Raw genomic sequence first — 19,150 nt, 5'->3', positions numbered from 1 at the left:
ATGTTATAATTAATTAATTCAAATAAATGTGATCTTACCGCACTATTTCATCTCTTTCTGATCTGAAGCGGGCAGAATGCGGCGCTAACAAGCTGTAGCTTCGCGTCAGGTGGTTCTTGCCTTCACGTCGTGCATTAAAATCGTTCCATGTACAGCAAGCCGTGCATTATCTTCTTTTGAAAATAACAAATGGAAATAGATCGCAAAAGTATTTAATGTTTTCAGTTTGTACCTTCTTTACATTTAGAATTTGGAAACATGGTGAAAAAAAATATTATTGGTTTTTACTTATGAATAATACTACAACAGGGATAGTAAATAACAAAGTTAATGAAGTAGCCTATTATTACGACTAATATTACCTTTATTTGTCCCACAGTGGAAACCGTTACTAATGATGGAAATAAACTGAAATATTATTTGAATCAACTGTCATCTATACGTATTCATTTTAATAATCTTTATAATAATTCATATTATTTTACATGTGGCCTGAGAAAATCATGTCTGTTATTTTGGTTTGTGAGATCAGAGATCGCGCTGTGCATGTGTACAAACATTCAGGAGGACACAAACTTCTTGAGAATGCTGCCCCGTGACTTTTATTAATAAAATAGATTAAATAGCCTACTGGAGAGACGCACAGACGCAGGTAGGCTAATTCACACAGGCAACTGTCACCCCTCTCTCTCTCTCTCTCTCTCGAAAAATTAATTAAAGTAGCTAAATGTTATAATTAATTCAAATAAATGTGATCTTACCGCACTATTTCATCTCTTTCTGATCTGAAGCGGGCAGAATGCGGAGCGTCAGGTGGTTCTTGCCTTCACGTCGTGCATTGAAATCGTTCAATGTACAGCAAGCCGTGCATTATCCCTTACGTATTCGCTCTTTAGCAGCAGTTTTTTACAGCAATATTTAAATGACACCCTGGTCATTCTTGGTGTACCCAAAATGGTCCCACACTATCGACAAGCATTTCTCTGAGCTAACGAGCTGTAGCTTCGCGTCAGGTGGTTCTTGCCTTCACGTCGTGCATTAAAATCGTTCCATGTACAGCAAGCCGTGCATTATCTCTTATGTATTCGCTCTTTAGCAGCAGTTTTTTACAGCAATATTTAAATGACACCCTGGTCATTCTTGGTGTACCCAAAATGGTCCCACACTATCGACAAGCATTTCTCTGGTGGAAATAAAGCTTCGCTGTTTGGTCCCTCTGTCAGTTCATCTAATGCATGTAGTAGCCTCCGTGCCTCTGATAAGCACGTCATTTTAAGCTGGTGCACCGCTAGTGTAACTTTATTCGTTTTGCGCAAGCTGCAACAGTTCCGTTCCGTGTAACAGAAACACTCGGTTTAGCGGAACCTTTACGATTAATTAACCGTGACGTTTTAAAGCGCGGTTAATCGCGAAACCGGTTAATCGCTGCATCCCTAATTAAAAGTTGATGTATAATTTGCACTTTTTCTCAGGAGTGTCTGCGGCTGTTCTGTGCCATAACACGGGTCAGTGTGTTGATGTGGGTAACACACACCTGTGCAGATGCCAGGCCGGATACACAGGCAGCTACTGTCAGGAGCAGGTGGACGAGTGCATGCCGAACCCCTGCCAGAACGGAGCCACCTGCACCGATTACCTGGGAGGATACAGCTGTGAGGTATGAAAACACACACACCTGTGCAATCACACATGCACATCATCAGTGCTGAGCAGATTACTTACAAATTGTAGTCCATTACTGATTCCATGGCAAACATTACATGTTTTAGGGAATATAATCGGATTACTTTTAGATTACTCGTGACCTAGCTCAGTTATCACATTGATAATATAATTAAAATGTAATACAATCTAATATCAAGTACTTAATTTTTGAAATCTGATTACATAATCCAGATCACATGCAATCAGTTACTATCCAGCACTGTACATCATCATTACACGAGTCTAATGTCTGTTTCTCTCCTTCAGTGCGTTCCTGGATATCACGGAGTCAACTGCAGCAAAGAGATAAACGAATGTCTGTCTCAACCCTGTCAGAACGGAGGAACCTGCATCGACCTCATCAACACGTACAAATGCTCCTGTCCGCGGGGAACACAAGGTACGGACACATTCACACGCTCACAAACACTGGACTCCTCACTTCATACTTCAATAGCTGAATTGTATGGATTGTTTTTTCTGGCCGTGTTTGCAGGTGTTCACTGTGAGATTGATGTCGATGACTGTTCCCCGGCCGTGGATCCGTTAACTGGCGAGCCGCGCTGTTTTAATGGCGGCCGCTGTGTTGACCGCGTTGGAGGTTATGGCTGCGTGTGTCCGGCTGGGTTTGTGGGCGAGCGCTGCGAGGGCGATGTCAATGAGTGCCTGTCTGACCCCTGTGACCCCAACGGATCCTACAACTGCGTACAGCTTATCAACGACTTCCGCTGCGAATGCCGTACAGGATACACCGGTACAAACACGCATCTGACGCAGTGCCTGAATGAGCACAAATTATCACATTTGCATTTAAAATAAATGTTTATCAATGATATAACCAATATGATTGCAGTGAACACTAGGGCTGTCGCGTTAACCGAAATATCGCAATACCGCGCTATTGACGAGCAAACCGCAGAGGAATGCAAGAACCGCAGCAACCGCGATTTTTGCGTGTTTTCTTTTTTCATAGGTTTATGCCCTTCTCGTTTTACACTTCGTGCATGTGTACTGAATATTAAATAAGTTAGTAATGATAACATAATGTGTACCATGCTGATTTGTACTGAGGCTCCGTAGATTTGCACTCAACAAGCCTAAACAGACAACAAATGAGAGAGAGATCAACTGAGCGCGTGCGATTACTTGCGAGTCATATATATTTGTGAAAATAGCTTGTCATGTCCAAGGAAAGCCAAATCTCTGTCTTAGCGTTGACGCATTGGTCAGCTGAGCCTTCTAACGTGGCGCTCAAAGTTAAAATGATTTCAACAGCGTTTTTCATTGAACGAATCAGCGTTTTTATTCTGAATATGACCTCGTTATATCGTAACACATACACACACAGATTTTATATATATATATGGCGATAATTCAATTCAATTCAGGTTTATTTGTATAGAGCTTTTCACGATACAAATCATTGCAAAGCAACTTTACAGCAAATTAAGTTTCTACAATATTTAGTGGTAGCTTATCAGTGGTGACTGTCAGTTTAATTCTCAAAAAGTCTCAAAATTACCGCAAGGGAAATTCCTTCACTGCGACAGCCCTAGTGAACACTAGATAATTTAGTGTTGGTGAATTTCAAACAAAAAAATAAATGCTAAGGCTATATTTTGCTTACAAAATGAACATTTTTAAGGATAATTTGAGTTTTTTTCAAGCTTATTTCCCTTGCAAATTCTTATTACTTTAATGCAGACAAAACATTTCTCATTTCTGTAAAACAGTATTTATTGATTTATTGACGGATTGATTTAGTCTGAAGTATACATGTTTCATAACAGATTAATTTAAACATACTGTACATTAAATAATTAAGACTAACAGGTTTAGTAAAATATAATGAGTATATAGTGTAATATTTCGCAAAATGCTCCTCTCTAGACTTAATTTCTCTAGTGAACTAACGAGCTGTGGACACTGATGACTTGCTGAGGTAAATTAAATGCTACGTGACATTTTATTTCCACGCTGTATTGTGCTCTAGTCAGTGCTTGTGTTGGGATTATACCAGCACGTTTCTGAACCGTCCCAGAAGCGGCTCTCTAAGGCGTTTATACAGCGATCTGTCATGCCACATAAAAGACGGTCAAAACGCCATTTATTATTTGAATTTCCTGAGAAGAATAAAAAATTAAAAACTGTATTCATGCGGTACACATGCATACCGAACCGAAAGACCCGTACCGAAATGGTTCGGTACGAATACGTGTACCGTTACACCTCTAATACTTACTATATAATTATACATTATAACTATATTTCACTATACAACATAATTCATTATGTATTTATACTTCAGATGTATAATTTAAAATGTAAACATTTTTGTTTTATTCATTGATTTATTCAAAGTAAACTTAGAATTATACTTCACAGGTATAATTTAAAATGTAAACATTTATTTATTTGATTGATTATATCTGAGAAAAATATTTCTAAGTATACTTACAATATAATTTTCTATTTAAATATATTTTATTTATCTTATTAGCAAAAATGAACAAAAACTGATTTTTGTGAAGTTTTGTGCTTCAGATATAATTTACAATTTAAACATGTTTACTTCATTTCTTGATTTATTTATACATTTAGTACAAAGTATATGAAGTATGCTTAGAACTGTACTTCACAGATATAATTTATAATTTAAACCTTTTACTTATTTGATTTATTTATAAATTAAGTACAACAAAAACTGATGAAGTATACTTAGAATTATACTTCACAGATATAATTTACAACATAATTAAATTTTATTCATTTTATTAGCATAAATTCAGTACAACAAAAACTGATAAATTATATTTAATGATACTTCACAGATATAATTTATTTTAGCGTAAATTAAATTTAGTGCAACAAAAACTATGAAATATACTTAGAATTGTACTTCACAGATGTAATTAACTTATGTCATTCATTTATTTATTGCATTTAGGGGGGGGAAATATGTTGTTTTTTTGTGAAAATTTTGTTTAAAGGTGTTTTTTTATATATATTTATAGGCAAGCGCTGTGAAACTGTGTTCAACGGTTGCAAGGACACACCATGCAAAAATGGAGGAACATGTGCTGTAGCGAGCAACACCAAACACGGATACATCTGCAAGTGTCAGCCGGTGAGTAAAAACACACATCTTTACAGCTAATGCTATGATTTGAACATCACATAAGCTCGTGGATCAGTTTAGAAACCCCTTCAAATGCGCTTGCTAACCTTTGGCTCTCTCTCAGGGTTACTCTGGCTCCTCCTGCGAATATGACGCCCAGTCCTGCGGCTCCCTGCGCTGTCGTAACGGTGCTACCTGTGTCTCGGGACACCTGAGTCCCCGCTGTCTCTGCCTGCCGGGCTTCAGGTCCAATGGTGATTGATTGTTGTTGTCTGCTGTGGATGCTGTAGGTCTTTCTGTAGTCGTTCATTTAGCTGACACGTGTCATGCGCTCTTGAGTTAGTTTGCCCAAATGTGGCCTTGACAGTTTCCATGTTTGCTGCAAACCTTGAAGGGCAAACGCAAAGATACAAAACACACCCTTTACTCCTCCGTTATTCTCCCGTTCAGCAGCGATCTGTCTGGATCTACTCCAGTGAGGACAGAGTATTATATTTTCAAAACTATACAATTCAACAACCATGAAATCCATTAGACTAGACTTATGGGATTGTGAATTCAGTCTACAGCTAGTAAAGATGAATCGAGGGGAAATGAATCTCTCTCAGGATAGATTATATTGACTTTTCTGAAAGATAGCAATGCCTCATATTTTAATCTTTTTTTCTCAAAACAACCCTAAAGCATCTGCTGTCTCTAACTTTCTCTCTAATAAAGTTACACAAAGTTACACTTTATTAGCTTTATTGGCTTTAATTTCCAAATTTCAGGTGACTTTCAATTGCAAACAGACATGAACTAAATGTATATATATATAAATGTATATATTTAATTTTATTTACTTATTTTTTAATTACTTTATTATTAAAATCAAGGATTTAAATTTTCATTTCATTTTTACAATCTTTTATTAACAAAGTAAACTTAGAATTATACTTCACAGGTATAATTTAAAATGTAAACATTTATTTATTTGATTGATTATATCTGAGAAAAATATTTCTAAGTATACTTACAATATAATTTTCTATTTAAATATATTTTATTTATCTTATTAGCAAAAATGAACAAAAACTGATTTTTGTGAAGTTTTGTGCTTCAGATATAATTTACAATTTAAACATGTTTACTTCATTTCTTGATTTATTTATACATTTAGTACAAAGTATATGAAGTATGCTTAGAACTGTACTTCACAGATATAATTTATAATTTAAACCTTTTACTTATTTGATTTATTTATAAATTAAGTACAACAAAAACTGATGAAGTATACTTAGAATTATACTTCACAGATATAATTTACAACATAATTAAATTTTATTCATTTTATTAGCATAAATTCAGTACAACAAAAACTGATAAATTATATTTAATGATACTTCACAGATATAATTTATTTTAGCGTAAATTAAATTTAGTGCAACAAAAACTATGAAATATACTTAGAATTGTACTTCACAGATGTAATTAACTTATGTCATTCATTTATTTATTGCATTTAGGGGGGGGAAATATGTTGTTTTTTTGTGAAAATTTTGTTTAAAGGTGTTTTTTTATATATATTTATAGGCAAGCGCTGTGAAACTGTGTTCAACGGTTGCAAGGACACACCATGCAAAAATGGAGGAACATGTGCTGTAGCGAGCAACACCAAACACGGATACATCTGCAAGTGTCAGCCGGTGAGTAAAAACACACATCTTTACAGCTAATGCTATGATTTGAACATCACATAAGCTCGTGGATCAGTTTAGAAACCCCTTCAAATGCGCTTGCTAACCTTTGGCTCTCTCTCAGGGTTACTCTGGCTCCTCCTGCGAATATGACGCCCAGTCCTGCGGCTCCCTGCGCTGTCGTAACGGTGCTACCTGTGTCTCGGGACACCTGAGTCCCCGCTGTCTCTGCCTGCCGGGCTTCAGCGGACACGAGTGCCAAACACGCATGGACTCGCCCTGCCTCAACAACCCCTGCTATAATGGCGGCACCTGCCAATCCATCAACGACGCCCCGTTCTTCCGCTGCTCCTGTCCAGCCAACTTCAACGGACTCCTCTGCCACATCCTTGACTACTCCTTCAAAGGAGGGCAGGGCCGAGACATCGCCCCGCCGGAGGTGGAGATCCGATGTGAAATCACTCAGTGCGAAGGCAGGGGCGGAAACGCCATCTGTGATACCCAGTGTAACAATCACGAGTGCGGATGGGATGGCGGCGACTGCTCTCTGAATTTCGACGACCCGTGGCAGAACTGTAGCACCGCCCTGCAGTGCTGGAGGTACTTCAACGACGGCAAATGTGACGAGCAGTGCGCCAACGCTGGCTGCCTGTATGATGGCTTCGACTGCCAAAGACTGGAGGGGCAGTGCAAGTGAGTGACATTTATTTATTTTTCATTTAATAATTAAACATTGAGTATTATTTTAAACAGTCTTTTTTTTTTTTGCTTCATCATTAGGGGCTTATTTTATTTATTTTATTTTTTGATGTTTATATTTATTTATTTTTATTATTAATTTGTTTTATTTTTGATGTTTTTATATGTGTGTGTGTCTTTTATTAACTTTGGAAAATAATAGAAAAATAGTAAAATAGAAATAGAAAAATCCGGGGGGGAAATCATAATAATTAAATGTTCCTTACAACATCAAGGCTGTCACAAGTTTTATTTTAGTATTATTTATGTACTACTATATTATTTATTAATATTTTGAGTGATCTTTTATTTTTATATTTTTCAATGTTCACTATAATTTCGGTTTAAAGTTAGTTTTAATCATCTTGTTATGCACATTTGTCAATTTTAGTTTATTTTATTTTATTTAAAAAAAAATATATAAAAATGTAGTTTTTTAATATTTCCAATAAGGTTTCATTTATTTTCATTCCAGTTTTGATTTTGGTAATTTTATGGTTTGGTTTGGTTTTATTTTTTTATAAAAAAAATTTAATTACTTTATAATTAATTTAAATTTTGCAGCCTGTTATTACCTTTAGAAAATGCATCCTAATGGAAAAATTCAAATGAATAATATGTTAATAATAATAATAATAATTACATATAATAAAATTGTAATAAAATTACAAATAGAGAAACCAGTGAGTTTTTTTAACCTCTCCTTCAATCTCTCTCTTCAGTCCGCTGTACGATCAGTACTGTAGGGATCACTATGCAGATGGTCACTGCGATCAGGGCTGTAATAACGCCGAGTGCGAATGGGACGGTCTGGACTGCGCCGATGACGTTCCTCAGAAACTGGCCGTGGGGAGTCTGGTTCTAGTGGTCCACATCCCACCAGACGAGCTTCTCAACCGCTCCTCGTCTTTCCTCCGCGAGCTGAGCGGACTGCTGCATACCAACGTGGTGTTCCGCCGCGACGCTAACGGAGAGCCGCTCATTTTCCCGTACTATGGCAACGAGCACGAGCTGAGCAAGCACAAGCGCTCTGATTGGACGGACCCGGCCCAGCTGCTGCAGCGCGCCAGGAGGAGCCTGACGGCCTTCATGAAGCCCCGCCTCCGACGAGAACTCGATCAGATGGAGATCAAAGGGTGAGTGAAGGCAAAACACTGTTAAATCGGAATATTTAAATGCAATTAATTATATAATGATGCTTTATATTTGTGATATTCACATGTTTATGTGTTGCAGGTCTATCGTCTATCTAGAGATTGACAACCGTCAGTGTTACCAGCAGTCTGACGAGTGTTTCCAGAGCGCGACGGATGTGGCGGCTTTCCTCGGAGCGCTGGCCTCTAGCGGGAATCTCAATGTTCCTTACATCATCGAGGCCGTCACAAGTGAGTGCCACATTTATGCCAAAATCACTGTTATTTTCGTATTTTTATGTACTTTTATAGTACTTAATAATATTTTGAATTAGCTTATTTTAAAAAATCATTTTAATTTTAGTTCAAGTTTTAGTAATTTTGTTATGCACTTGTTTTTTTATTTGTGGTTTTTAAACTTTTATATTTATGAATAAATCATTTTTATTTCAGTTTTGGTTTTTATTTTCAGTTTTAGTATTTTTGTTTCAACGTTCCTAATTTTCGTTCAAGTTTTTCATTTAATATTTATATTTGTTTTTATTTTATTTCAGCTTAAATTTGCAGTTTTAATTTTAGTTTGTTTTTATTTTTAAATTTGTTTTTTTAATATATATTTCTATTTATTTTTATTTCAGTTTTAGTCATTTTAGTACTTAAACTTAACTTACTTTATTCCAGTTGCCCAGCAACATTTAACATTTTCGTTTAGGTTTTTTTTTTTTTATCTAATATTCATTTTATTTTAGCTTTAATTTTCAGTTTTCGTTTTAATTTTAGTTTGGTTATGTGCTTTTGTTCTTTTTATTCGTTTTTTTTTTATATTTATATATTGCTTTAAATTATTTGTATTTTATAATTTTTGTACTTTAAACTCATTTTATTTCCGTTAGTTGCCAAGCAACATTTCTAATTTTCATTTGTTCTTCATCTAATATTCATATTTTAGCTTTAATTTTCAGTTTTCATTTAAATTTTTCTAACTGTTTCTTTGTTCTTTTTATCAGTTTTTTTTAATTATTTATAGCTTTAAATTATTTCAGTTTTAGTTTGTCATTTTAGTACTTAAACTCATTTTATTTCAGTTAGTTGCCAAGCAGCATTTCTAATTTTTGAATGTTTTTCATCTAATATTCATATTGTGTTGTATTTCTGCTTTATTTTAATTAACGAAAATGATTGAACAATTTTAGATTTAGTTAACTATAACACTAAATCATACTCTACACACTCCTGCATTAATAACTGTATGTGTGCGCAGGTGAGGACCCCCCCTCAAAGACAGGAGAGATGTACCCCATGTTCCTGGTGCTGCTGGCGCTGGCGGTTCTGGCGCTGGCGGCTGTGGGCGTCGTGGTCTCCAGGAAGAGGAAGAGGGAACACGGGCAGCTTTGGTTCCCCGAGGGATTTAAAGTCACAGAACCCAAAAAGAAACGAAGGGAACCGGTTGGAGAGGATTCTGTTGGACTCAAGTGAGTGTGTGATTAAAAAGACAGTGGCATGTATAAATATTAGATAAAAAACTTAAATGAAAATTAAAAAATGTTGCCTTGGCAACTAAATGTAATAAACTGAAGTACTAAAATTACAATAAAATTAAATTAAAGCTAAATTAAAATATTTTAAGAAAATAAAAAATTACAAAAACACATTACAAAATTACTAAAAACCAAGATTAAAATGAAAACTGAAAATACAAAAATAAAAGCTACTTCAAAATTTTAATAAATACTATAAAAGTATATAAATAATTCTAAAATAATGCCACACAATTCATTAAATTAATTATAAAAAGTTATAATGTAATATAATATCCTCTAATATAATGTAATAGATCTGTTTGCTAATGAATGTCTTTCACCTAAGTGTGACGGTTATAATGCAATTTAGTAATGTATAAAAATATATAACATTTAAAGGGACCAAGTTATATATTTGTACAATTGTATATTTTGCACCTAAATTTATGTGCAGTGTTGTTGTATTATTTTGTCTCTTTTTTTTTTAAATTAAAATATCTGCTAATGAATGTATTTCATATTAGTGTAAGTGACATTTATAATTCCATTTAATAATATATAAAATGCATTTTTGTTCCTAAAGTTCACAAAAACAGACATCATGTAGTTGCACGTAACTGTGTTCCACTTTTATCACTCACATTAATGATAACATTCCACTTCGCATCCCATCAGGCCTCTGAAAAACTCGGACAGCTCTCTGATGGATGAACAACTGAGCGAATGGGCAGAAGATGACACGGCTAAACGGTTCCGGGTGAGTGATGAAACATTGTCTGCCATCTGTTAGAGCTACTCCATAACTCCGGATGGATGTGTAACGGTGTGTATTTGTGTGCAGTTTGAGGAGCAGTCTATTCTGGACATGAGCGGTCAGCTGGATCACCGGCAGTGGACACAGCAGCACCTGGACGCCGCCGACCTGCGGCTGAACTCTATGGCTCCGACTCCACCGCAGGGCGAGATCGAGAACGACTGCATGGACGTCAACGTCCGCGGGCCTGGTGAGCGCTTGCACCTTTACCATCACTTACTGATGACAGCTCTGGGGTTTTCTTTAAAACTGTCCTCGGTTTCTCTCGTAGACGGCTTCACTCCGCTGATGATCGCGTCGTGCAGCGGCGGAGGTCTGGAGAACGAAAACGGCGAGGGAGAAGACGATCCCTCCGCTGACGTCATCACTGACTTCATCTACCACGGCGCCAACCTGCACAATCAGACGGACCGGACCGGCGAGACCGCGCTGCACCTGGCTGCCCGCTACGCCCGCTCAGACGCCGCCAAACGCCTGCTGGAGTCGTGCGCCGACGCTAACGTTCAGGACAACATGGGCCGCACGCCTCTCCACGCCTCTGTTTCTGCTGACGCACAGGGAGTCTTCCAGGTAAAAATACAGATTATATCCAGCTTACCATGATTCAGGAGGGTCTAAACTAAATTAATTTGTGTGAAAGCAACAACAGCTGCATGATAAAAGATGTTATTAATATTAGTAGTAGTAATAGTAGCAGTAGTAGCAGAATGTTAATAAAAATAATAATACTTTTAAAAACATGCTTTGGTTATTTTGTTTTTAATTGATTTCAATTTTAATAATAATATCAAATAATATTATCAAATAATATTTAATCTTATGTTAACGTCTCGTTTAATTAAAAATATTTTATTTTAAGTACTAAAATTACTAAAATGAAAACTTAATAAATAATAATAAATAGAAATATTTCTAAAACTAATAAAATGACATGTAATAGAAGTACTATTTAAACTTACATTTAAATTTAATCTAAAATTAAAATTAAAAAATGTATACAAAAATATAAAGATAAAAGTGAATAGCAAATAGTACTACTAAATAGTACTAAAATAACACTGCACATAATTCATTTAAAAACTATTATGCCTTGTGTTTGGCCACAGATTCTTATTCGGAACCGAGCGACGGATCTGGACGCCCGCATGCATGACGGAACGACTCCGCTGATCCTGGCCACCCGATTGGCTGTCGAGGGAATGGTGGAAGAGCTCATTAACTGCCATGCAGATCCCAATGCTATTGATGATTCTGGTATGAACACAAACAAACGTTATATGCTCAACCAAATCTCTCAAAACATCTTTCTTAGGTGTTATTTTGAGGATGCATGGCTGTCCCCACTAACTCACTCTGTTTTTATGTTTCTGTAGGTAAATCTGCTCTTCACTGGGCGGCTGCAGTTAATAATGTGGACGCTGCTGTCGTTCTTCTGAAGAATGGAGCGAATAAAGACCTACAGAATAACAAGGTGGGTTTGTGCATCAGCGTGTCAATGAATTTATAATTGAAAATTATAACCGTTATTTTTGATTATTCCAAATGAAAAATGTGTTTTTGTAGCGGTGTTATTTTAGTATTATTTATATACACATTATAGTTTTTATTATTATTATTTTGAATTTGCTTTTATTTTTACATTTTAAGTTTTCATTTGAACTTGTTTTTTTTTTGTTGCCTTTATTAGTTTTTCCCCCCATTTTTTTTTATTAATATTTGTTTATTTTTTATTTTGTAAATTTCACAATCATTTACACATAAATGTCAAGCAACACATTAAATTAAACTTGAGTTTTTGAAGTAGAAAAACTGGAAAAGTAATTTATTGTAAAACATACTCCTATATATATTAGCATTAAAACTCTATTAAGCATGATTCATCAGCGCACATTAAAAAATTAGTAACACTATTTATTTACTTCTAATAGTTTTTATTAATATTTTGAATTGGCTTTTATGTTTACATTTTAGATTTTCTTTTTAACTTTTGTTTAATTTGTAGTTATTTTTATCACAGTAGTAGTAATAATAATGATATAACTTAATAATAATCAAATGTAATAATATTTAGGATTAATTTGTTTTATTTTAATTTTTATATTTTATTTATATCCAGTTAGTAATTTTAGTACTTTCATCTACTATTTATTTTATTTCAGCTTTCAAGTATCAAAAATATTAACGATAATACCCTTGGTTTGCAGGAGGAGACGCCACTTTTCCTGGCTGCTCGTGAGGGAAGTTACGAAACCGCTAAAGTCCTGCTTGATCACCTGGCCAACCGTGAGATCGCGGATCACCTAGACCAGCTTCCACGCGACATCGCGCAGGAGCGCATGCACCACGACATCATCCGTCTGTTAGAGGAATACAACCTGGTCCAGAATCCCGCGCTGCCTCTATCGCCCCCTCTCTGCTCGCCCAACACCTACCTGGGCATCAAACCCAGCCCGGGCGGTGCCAACAACAACAACACGGCCAAGAAAGCGCGGAAAACGAGCAGTAAAGGCGTAGGAGGGAAGGATGGCGGAAAAGACATGAGAATGAAAAAGAAAAAGGCCGGAGAGGGCAAAAATGGAGGCATTATGGAAGTGGGCGTCCTCTCGCCTGTCGATTCGCTGGAGTCGCCCCACGGTTACCTGTCGGACGTCTCGTCCCCGCCTCTGATGACATCACCGTTTCAACAGTCCCCGCCCATCACTTTGAATCAGCTCCAAGGATTGGCCGACACCCACATGGGCGGAGCTCTTCAGAGCTTAGGGAAGCCATTTGACTCTGCCCTTCCTCCTCGCTTATCCCATCTGCCAGTGGCTAACAATGGAGGCGGAGCTCAAACGGCGGGGTGCGATTGGCTGCAAAGGGTGCAGCAACAGCAGGCAGGCTTCACAACCCTGATACCCACAATGCTCTCTGCCACCAATATGCCACAGGTCATGGGCTATCCCACAATGCAAAGCAGCCACCTCGGCATGCCGTCGCACATGATTCCCAACCACGCCCATCAGAATATGGTGCCTATGCAGCACCAAAACAGCGCCGCCTCTGGCCACGCCCTCTCTCATCACTTCCTAGGTGACTTAACTGGGCTGGATCCTCAGTCCGGCTCAGGACACGCCCCCATCCAGACCATCCTACCGCAGGAGAGCCAGCGCATGGCTCCGCCCATTTCTAGCACACAGTTTCTGACTCCGCCTTCTCAGCATAGCTATTCCAACCCTATGGACAACACTCCCAGTCACCAGCCACAGGTTCCCGACCACCCGTTCCTCACACCCTCCCCTGGATCTCCCGACCAATGGTCAAGCTCGTCTCCACATTCCAACTTGTCTGATTGGTCAGAGGGCATCTCGAGCCCGCCCACCAGTATGCAGATGAACCATATCCCAGAAGCCTTCAAGTAGGCGGGGCTTTGGCATCAAGAAGCTAAACTGAATAGACAATTTTATATTAATGATAAAAACTCTTTTTATGATATTTGTATGCTAAGAACCATTTTTATTCATTTTTGTATTTATTTATATGCGTTTTGGACTACAGATATAAGATTTTTTTTTTATTTATACTGTATTTTATTTTTTATTTTGACCATTAACTGTTCTGAAAATTATTTAGAAAAATATGATGCTGCCAGAAATTTTGTTGTTGTTGTTTTTAATTAAAATTTCAGTATTAATTAGATTTTATATGGTCCTTTTTACCAAACGATTAGTTTTCTGTGAACAAAAATGTAGAAAAGAGTCTTAATATTATGAATTTAATGTATAACACACATGCACACATACACTCTGACATGCCTCTGCACACGTTTGTTTGTGTTTTTACACAAAAGAGAGTTGTTTATGGCTGATTTATGCTATGTTACCGAGTATCGTCTGTAGACACTGTTCTGAGTTCATTTTGAACCCAAATCTTTTTCCCATTGTACCTTGCTTCAGGTGTTTTTGGGAGCTTTTCGTATGTAGCGTAGTGTTCACTGTTATTTATTGCCTGCTGTAGACATGTAGGACATATTATGAGTTTGTGCGTGTGTGTGTGTGTGAGAGAAGAGACAGGTGTGTGTGTCGCAGTGTGATGACATCATCGGTGCATGAGGTGTGATTGTTGGTTTCCAGACATGTTTTATAAATGCAGATCAAATGTTTTAATGGTGACATGGAAAAGACTGACTTGTAGTTTGTGGAGAGAAAAAAAAGTATTTTGTTCAATGATTTTGTAAAGTAACTTTTCTTGATACAATAAAGGACACCGTTTGGTGACATTACTTTTACTCTGCGTTGCCAAACTTGATTTGCCTTCAAAATATTCATATGAATAGCAAAAAAAGCATCACTATTATTATTTCTTGAACTATTGTTTGAAAGATTTTAAAATGTTTTTGAAATAAGTCTATTATTTATGCCCATCAAGGCTGTATTTATTTAATCAAAAACAATAATATTGTGAAATATTGCAATTTAATCATTACAGTTTTCTATTGTGATATATATTAAAATGTAATGAAAAGCTGAATTTTCAGCATCATTACTCCAGTCTTCAGTGTCACATGATCCTTCAGAAATCATTCTAATATGCTGATTTGCAGCTCAAGAAACATGAAAAGTAAATACTAGTGTATAAATGTATAGATTAAATCAATAGTCAGGGTATAAATTAAAAGACATTTAGGCATTAGGCAAATTAGGCAAACATTATTACTTAAAAGATAAGAAATTATAGGCACCATTTCCTATTTCCTATAGTTAAAAAATATTTTTTTGCATTATTTAGTTAAAAATCACTCAATACAAGACGATATTCCCCATCTTATTTCAAAAGCTTCACATACAGCATGCAGCATGCAACAAAACCACAAAAAAAAAAAAAAACTCCAGTTGAAATATATATGAAATAAAGATAAAGCATTTTTAAGTAAATCCAGTATTAATATTTTAAATAGCCATAGTATGTTTCAACTTCTCACTCACAGGCTGCATTTTATGTGGTTATTTTTAAATAAGGCATTTGACCCCAAAGCATCTCTGGACAGATACGTGTAAATGCTTTTCCCAGAGTCAAGAGGAACCCGTGACATTCACTGAATTAATTTTTCACTGCTTCACCTCCGCTATTTAAAGACTGAACGAGGCTCATGATTCACCTGCGACCCTCCATTTACAGCCTGGGAAAGTGCACTTGAGAATATACATCTAAAATTAAAACTACACTATTAAATATGAAATAATAACAGGTTCATGTGTCTTTGGTTTTCCAGGCTACTCATGCATTAAAGTAACTTTTAGTTTGTTCTGTTCCCGACAGTGACTGTGTGACTCTGTTTAATCGATTATACTCCTGCAGTGAACTGGAAGTGTCTGATTAATTGACATACATTGATCAGAGAGTGTTTGTTGACAGTCTGTGGACATGCATTAAAGGAATAGTTCACCAAAAAGGAAAATTTGCTGAAAATGTACTCACCCTCAGGCCATCCAAAATGTAGACGAGTTTGTTTCTTCATCAAATCGAACAGATTTCTCAGCAATGGATCCTCTGCAGTGAATGGGTGCCGTCACAATGAGAGTCCAAACAGATCCAAAAATATCACAATAATCCACAAGTAATCCACACCACTCCAGTCCATCAGTTAACATCTTGTGAAGCCAAAAGCTGTAGGCCTATATTTTAACTTCAAACCTTCACTTCTGGCCAAAATTTTAGTCCATAATCCATAAAAGCACTTCCTCCACTGAAAAAAAATCCATCTCCTGTTTCCTCTCACATCAAAATCCACCCACATATTTGTTTAGAGCTGTTTTGGCTTGTAAACGATCTGTGCATATTTCTCCCCTGATTCAGATGGGACCACGTTTTTCCCTAGAGAACGGAATATTATGAATAGAGGACTATTTTAACCTGAAGCAACGATTTAAAGTTCACCTTAATGATGGATTTGTTCCGCACGTTAATTGATTAATGGACTGCTATATTTGATGGTCAGTAGCCTATATCTTGTTTTTAGACTTGGCTAATCGTGTTCCGAATGTATCAGATTTCAATCCAATGTAACGATAGTTCATAATATATCAAATCATTTCTCTCTCAACACGCACTCAGCACTAAAGCTCATCAGTCACCTGCCATGAATCGATGGTTCCCAGCTTTCTCAGCAGGGGTGAGGGATTTGGTCAATAATAACCCCGGTCAGATGAGCTGATGCTGTCCTGCTTTGCCCTCGGTGACCATGCAGCGGCGCGTTACTCTCATCAGCTGCAGGCGGCGCTGCAGAGCAGAGAAAACTCAAGGACACCTGGGGCAAGTTCAAACTCAAACCGGTGTGCACCGTTTTGCTACGGTTTCCGTTTTGAACAACATGTTTTCTGGAAACGGTGTGCAACGGGGTTTGAGATGCGTTTTCTCTTGTTTGGTGGGTGTGTCAAAAATGTCAGCCCAATCAGCAGCAGCATGTATATAAACCATGCGGTATTAAAGAGATAGCTAGCACAATGTAATTAACATCCAAATAAATTCACAAGAGCAAGTATATTGTTTGCACGTGTTTATTTACATTAAAGGCAAAATAACTGAAATAATAAGAGCACAAGTATAGATCTGGAACTTCTTTAAGTCTGTCTAAATATCATTTAGTAATTGCAATGTCTTCTGGTCCATATCTTTCCTTAGGAAGGTGTGCTAGACACTGATTAATGTAACATAAAAATACTATACATATTTATATATTTTGCTATTGCATTGTGGAGTGACACTTTCATAAACTTTTCTATACCCCTCTGATTACATACTGGTAAATATTACAATATCATAGCACAACAACAGTGATCAGCAATAATGATAAACCTAATACTCACAATAAAAATAATAAGGTCATATAGATCATAACACAGGCTCGGAGGTAAGAAGTGGATCATCCTTCACCTGAAATGTTTGTCTTTTCATCCTGAAATGCGAGGCAAATGTTGGATCACAGTAATTAGGAAACCCAGTTTCCACAAATCCCTTCATTTGATTGGGATGTTCTCTTTTATTCTGGAGGGCAAGGGCAGTGACTGTTACATCGAGTGTATATTGCAGTATTAAACATGTATTTATACTGATTTCATCAGGCTCCGAAAATTCTTCAAAAAGAACACAAAGAATGGCCTTCTCAGCTGCCATAGTTGCAACTCTTGCGTCATCAGAACAGGGTGTTCAATACACCACCGTTTCCGTTTAAAAAACGTTTTGCACCGTTTTTGTCGGGGCTGAACGCAGCCCTGCACTATCATCTAATACCGTTTTAGATGGACAAATTAGAAATTAAATTTGCAGGTATCTTTAATATGTAATGTTCTTAACTTCTTAATAAGAGTAGTTTTGTTCATGTTATAAAATTGAGTTTTTTTTTTCTTTTTCTTTTTTCAAAATTAACATTTAACTCGTTGCTATTTATGGATCAAATCAATAGTCGGGGTATCAATCAAACTAAATAAAAAAGCAGCACACAGCAAATTATAAAAAAAAATAATTATAGCTGCAAGTTCTCATTGTTTTGCTATAATCATGCATATATTTTATAAATGTTTATATAGTCATGCAATATTTTTTACATCAAAAAACAAAAATACATTTTAAATAAATAAACAAACAAACAATGAGGAATAAAGGAATATTCCATTAATAATAATAATAATAATAATATGTATATTGATAAACAAATAAACAATAAACATTTCATTTAAATGCAAATATTGTACATTATACAATTAAGTATACAAAAATAAAACAACTAGAAAAATGTATAGCTTTCTTAGTTCAGTTCAGTTTGTTTCTAAAGCACACTGTTAATAAAATATCATGCCATTTACCAATGTTAATTGGTGTCTAAACTTGTATTTATGACTGTGAGATTTGGTCAAATCTATTGATTTTTTGAGACTATGAGACTTTATTAACATTATTTCTATGTTTCACATCTTTGATACATGCAGTGCCTTGCGAAAGTATTTATACCCATTCATTTATTTCACGTTTTGTCATGTCGCAGCCTTATGTTAAACTGCTTGTTATTAATTTTTTCCCACATCAATAAGCAAAAACAGAACTGTCACAACTTCGTTAATTTATTAGAAATAAAAAAAAACTGAAATAAGTACATTGCATAAGTATTCAAACCCTTAACTCAATACTTAGCTGAAGCACCTTAACAGCCTCAAGTCTTTTTTTTGTTTGATGCGTCAAGCTTTGCTCATCAGCATTTTGCAATTATCTGCCATTCTTCACCTCACCTGTTCACCTCTCAAGCTCTGTCAGGTTGGATGGGTGCAGATGCACATTTTCAGGTTTCTCCAGAAATATTTGATTGGATTCAATCCCAGGCTGTGGCTGGGCCACTCAAGGACATTCACAAAGTTGTCTATAAGCCACTCTTGCTGTGTGCTTAGGGTCATTGTCCTGTTGGAAGGTGAACCTTC

At 36.3% G+C, this 19,150-nt stretch overlaps 1 protein-coding gene across 1 annotated transcript in view; it reads left to right on the top strand.

Annotated features, from left to right (window-relative positions):
* The window catches only part of notch1a (notch receptor 1a), a 43,014-nt gene extending 28,787 nt beyond the window's left edge, over nucleotides 1-14,227 (top strand). Inside the window, exons 20-34 of the mRNA XM_016451212.1 lie at nucleotides 1,473-1,657; nucleotides 1,972-2,104; nucleotides 2,201-2,458; nucleotides 4,719-4,831; nucleotides 4,947-5,068; nucleotides 6,745-7,191; nucleotides 7,959-8,372; nucleotides 8,473-8,621; nucleotides 9,631-9,841; nucleotides 10,565-10,646; nucleotides 10,731-10,893; nucleotides 10,975-11,273; nucleotides 11,810-11,957; nucleotides 12,077-12,174; nucleotides 12,908-14,227. Coding sequence (XP_016306698.1) covers nucleotides 1,473-1,657; nucleotides 1,972-2,104; nucleotides 2,201-2,458; nucleotides 4,719-4,831; nucleotides 4,947-5,068; nucleotides 6,745-7,191; nucleotides 7,959-8,372; nucleotides 8,473-8,621; nucleotides 9,631-9,841; nucleotides 10,565-10,646; nucleotides 10,731-10,893; nucleotides 10,975-11,273; nucleotides 11,810-11,957; nucleotides 12,077-12,174; nucleotides 12,908-14,104 — 4,019 coding nt within the window. The 3' untranslated portion in view covers nucleotides 14,105-14,227. The remainder of the gene's footprint in view (nucleotides 1-1,472; nucleotides 1,658-1,971; nucleotides 2,105-2,200; nucleotides 2,459-4,718; nucleotides 4,832-4,946; nucleotides 5,069-6,744; nucleotides 7,192-7,958; nucleotides 8,373-8,472; nucleotides 8,622-9,630; nucleotides 9,842-10,564; nucleotides 10,647-10,730; nucleotides 10,894-10,974; nucleotides 11,274-11,809; nucleotides 11,958-12,076; nucleotides 12,175-12,907) is intronic.
* The last annotated feature ends 4,923 nt before the right edge of the window (nucleotides 14,228-19,150 follow it).

The sequence above is a fragment of the Sinocyclocheilus anshuiensis genome, unplaced genomic scaffold (genome assembly GCF_001515605.1).
Source record: "Sinocyclocheilus anshuiensis isolate Anshui unplaced genomic scaffold, SAMN03320099.WGS_v1.1 scaffold1425, whole genome shotgun sequence".
Lineage (NCBI taxonomy): Eukaryota > Metazoa > Chordata > Actinopteri > Cypriniformes > Cyprinidae > Sinocyclocheilus > Sinocyclocheilus anshuiensis.
The sequence above is the reverse complement of the archived record's forward strand: the minus strand, read 5'-3'. Positions and strand labels throughout refer to the sequence as shown.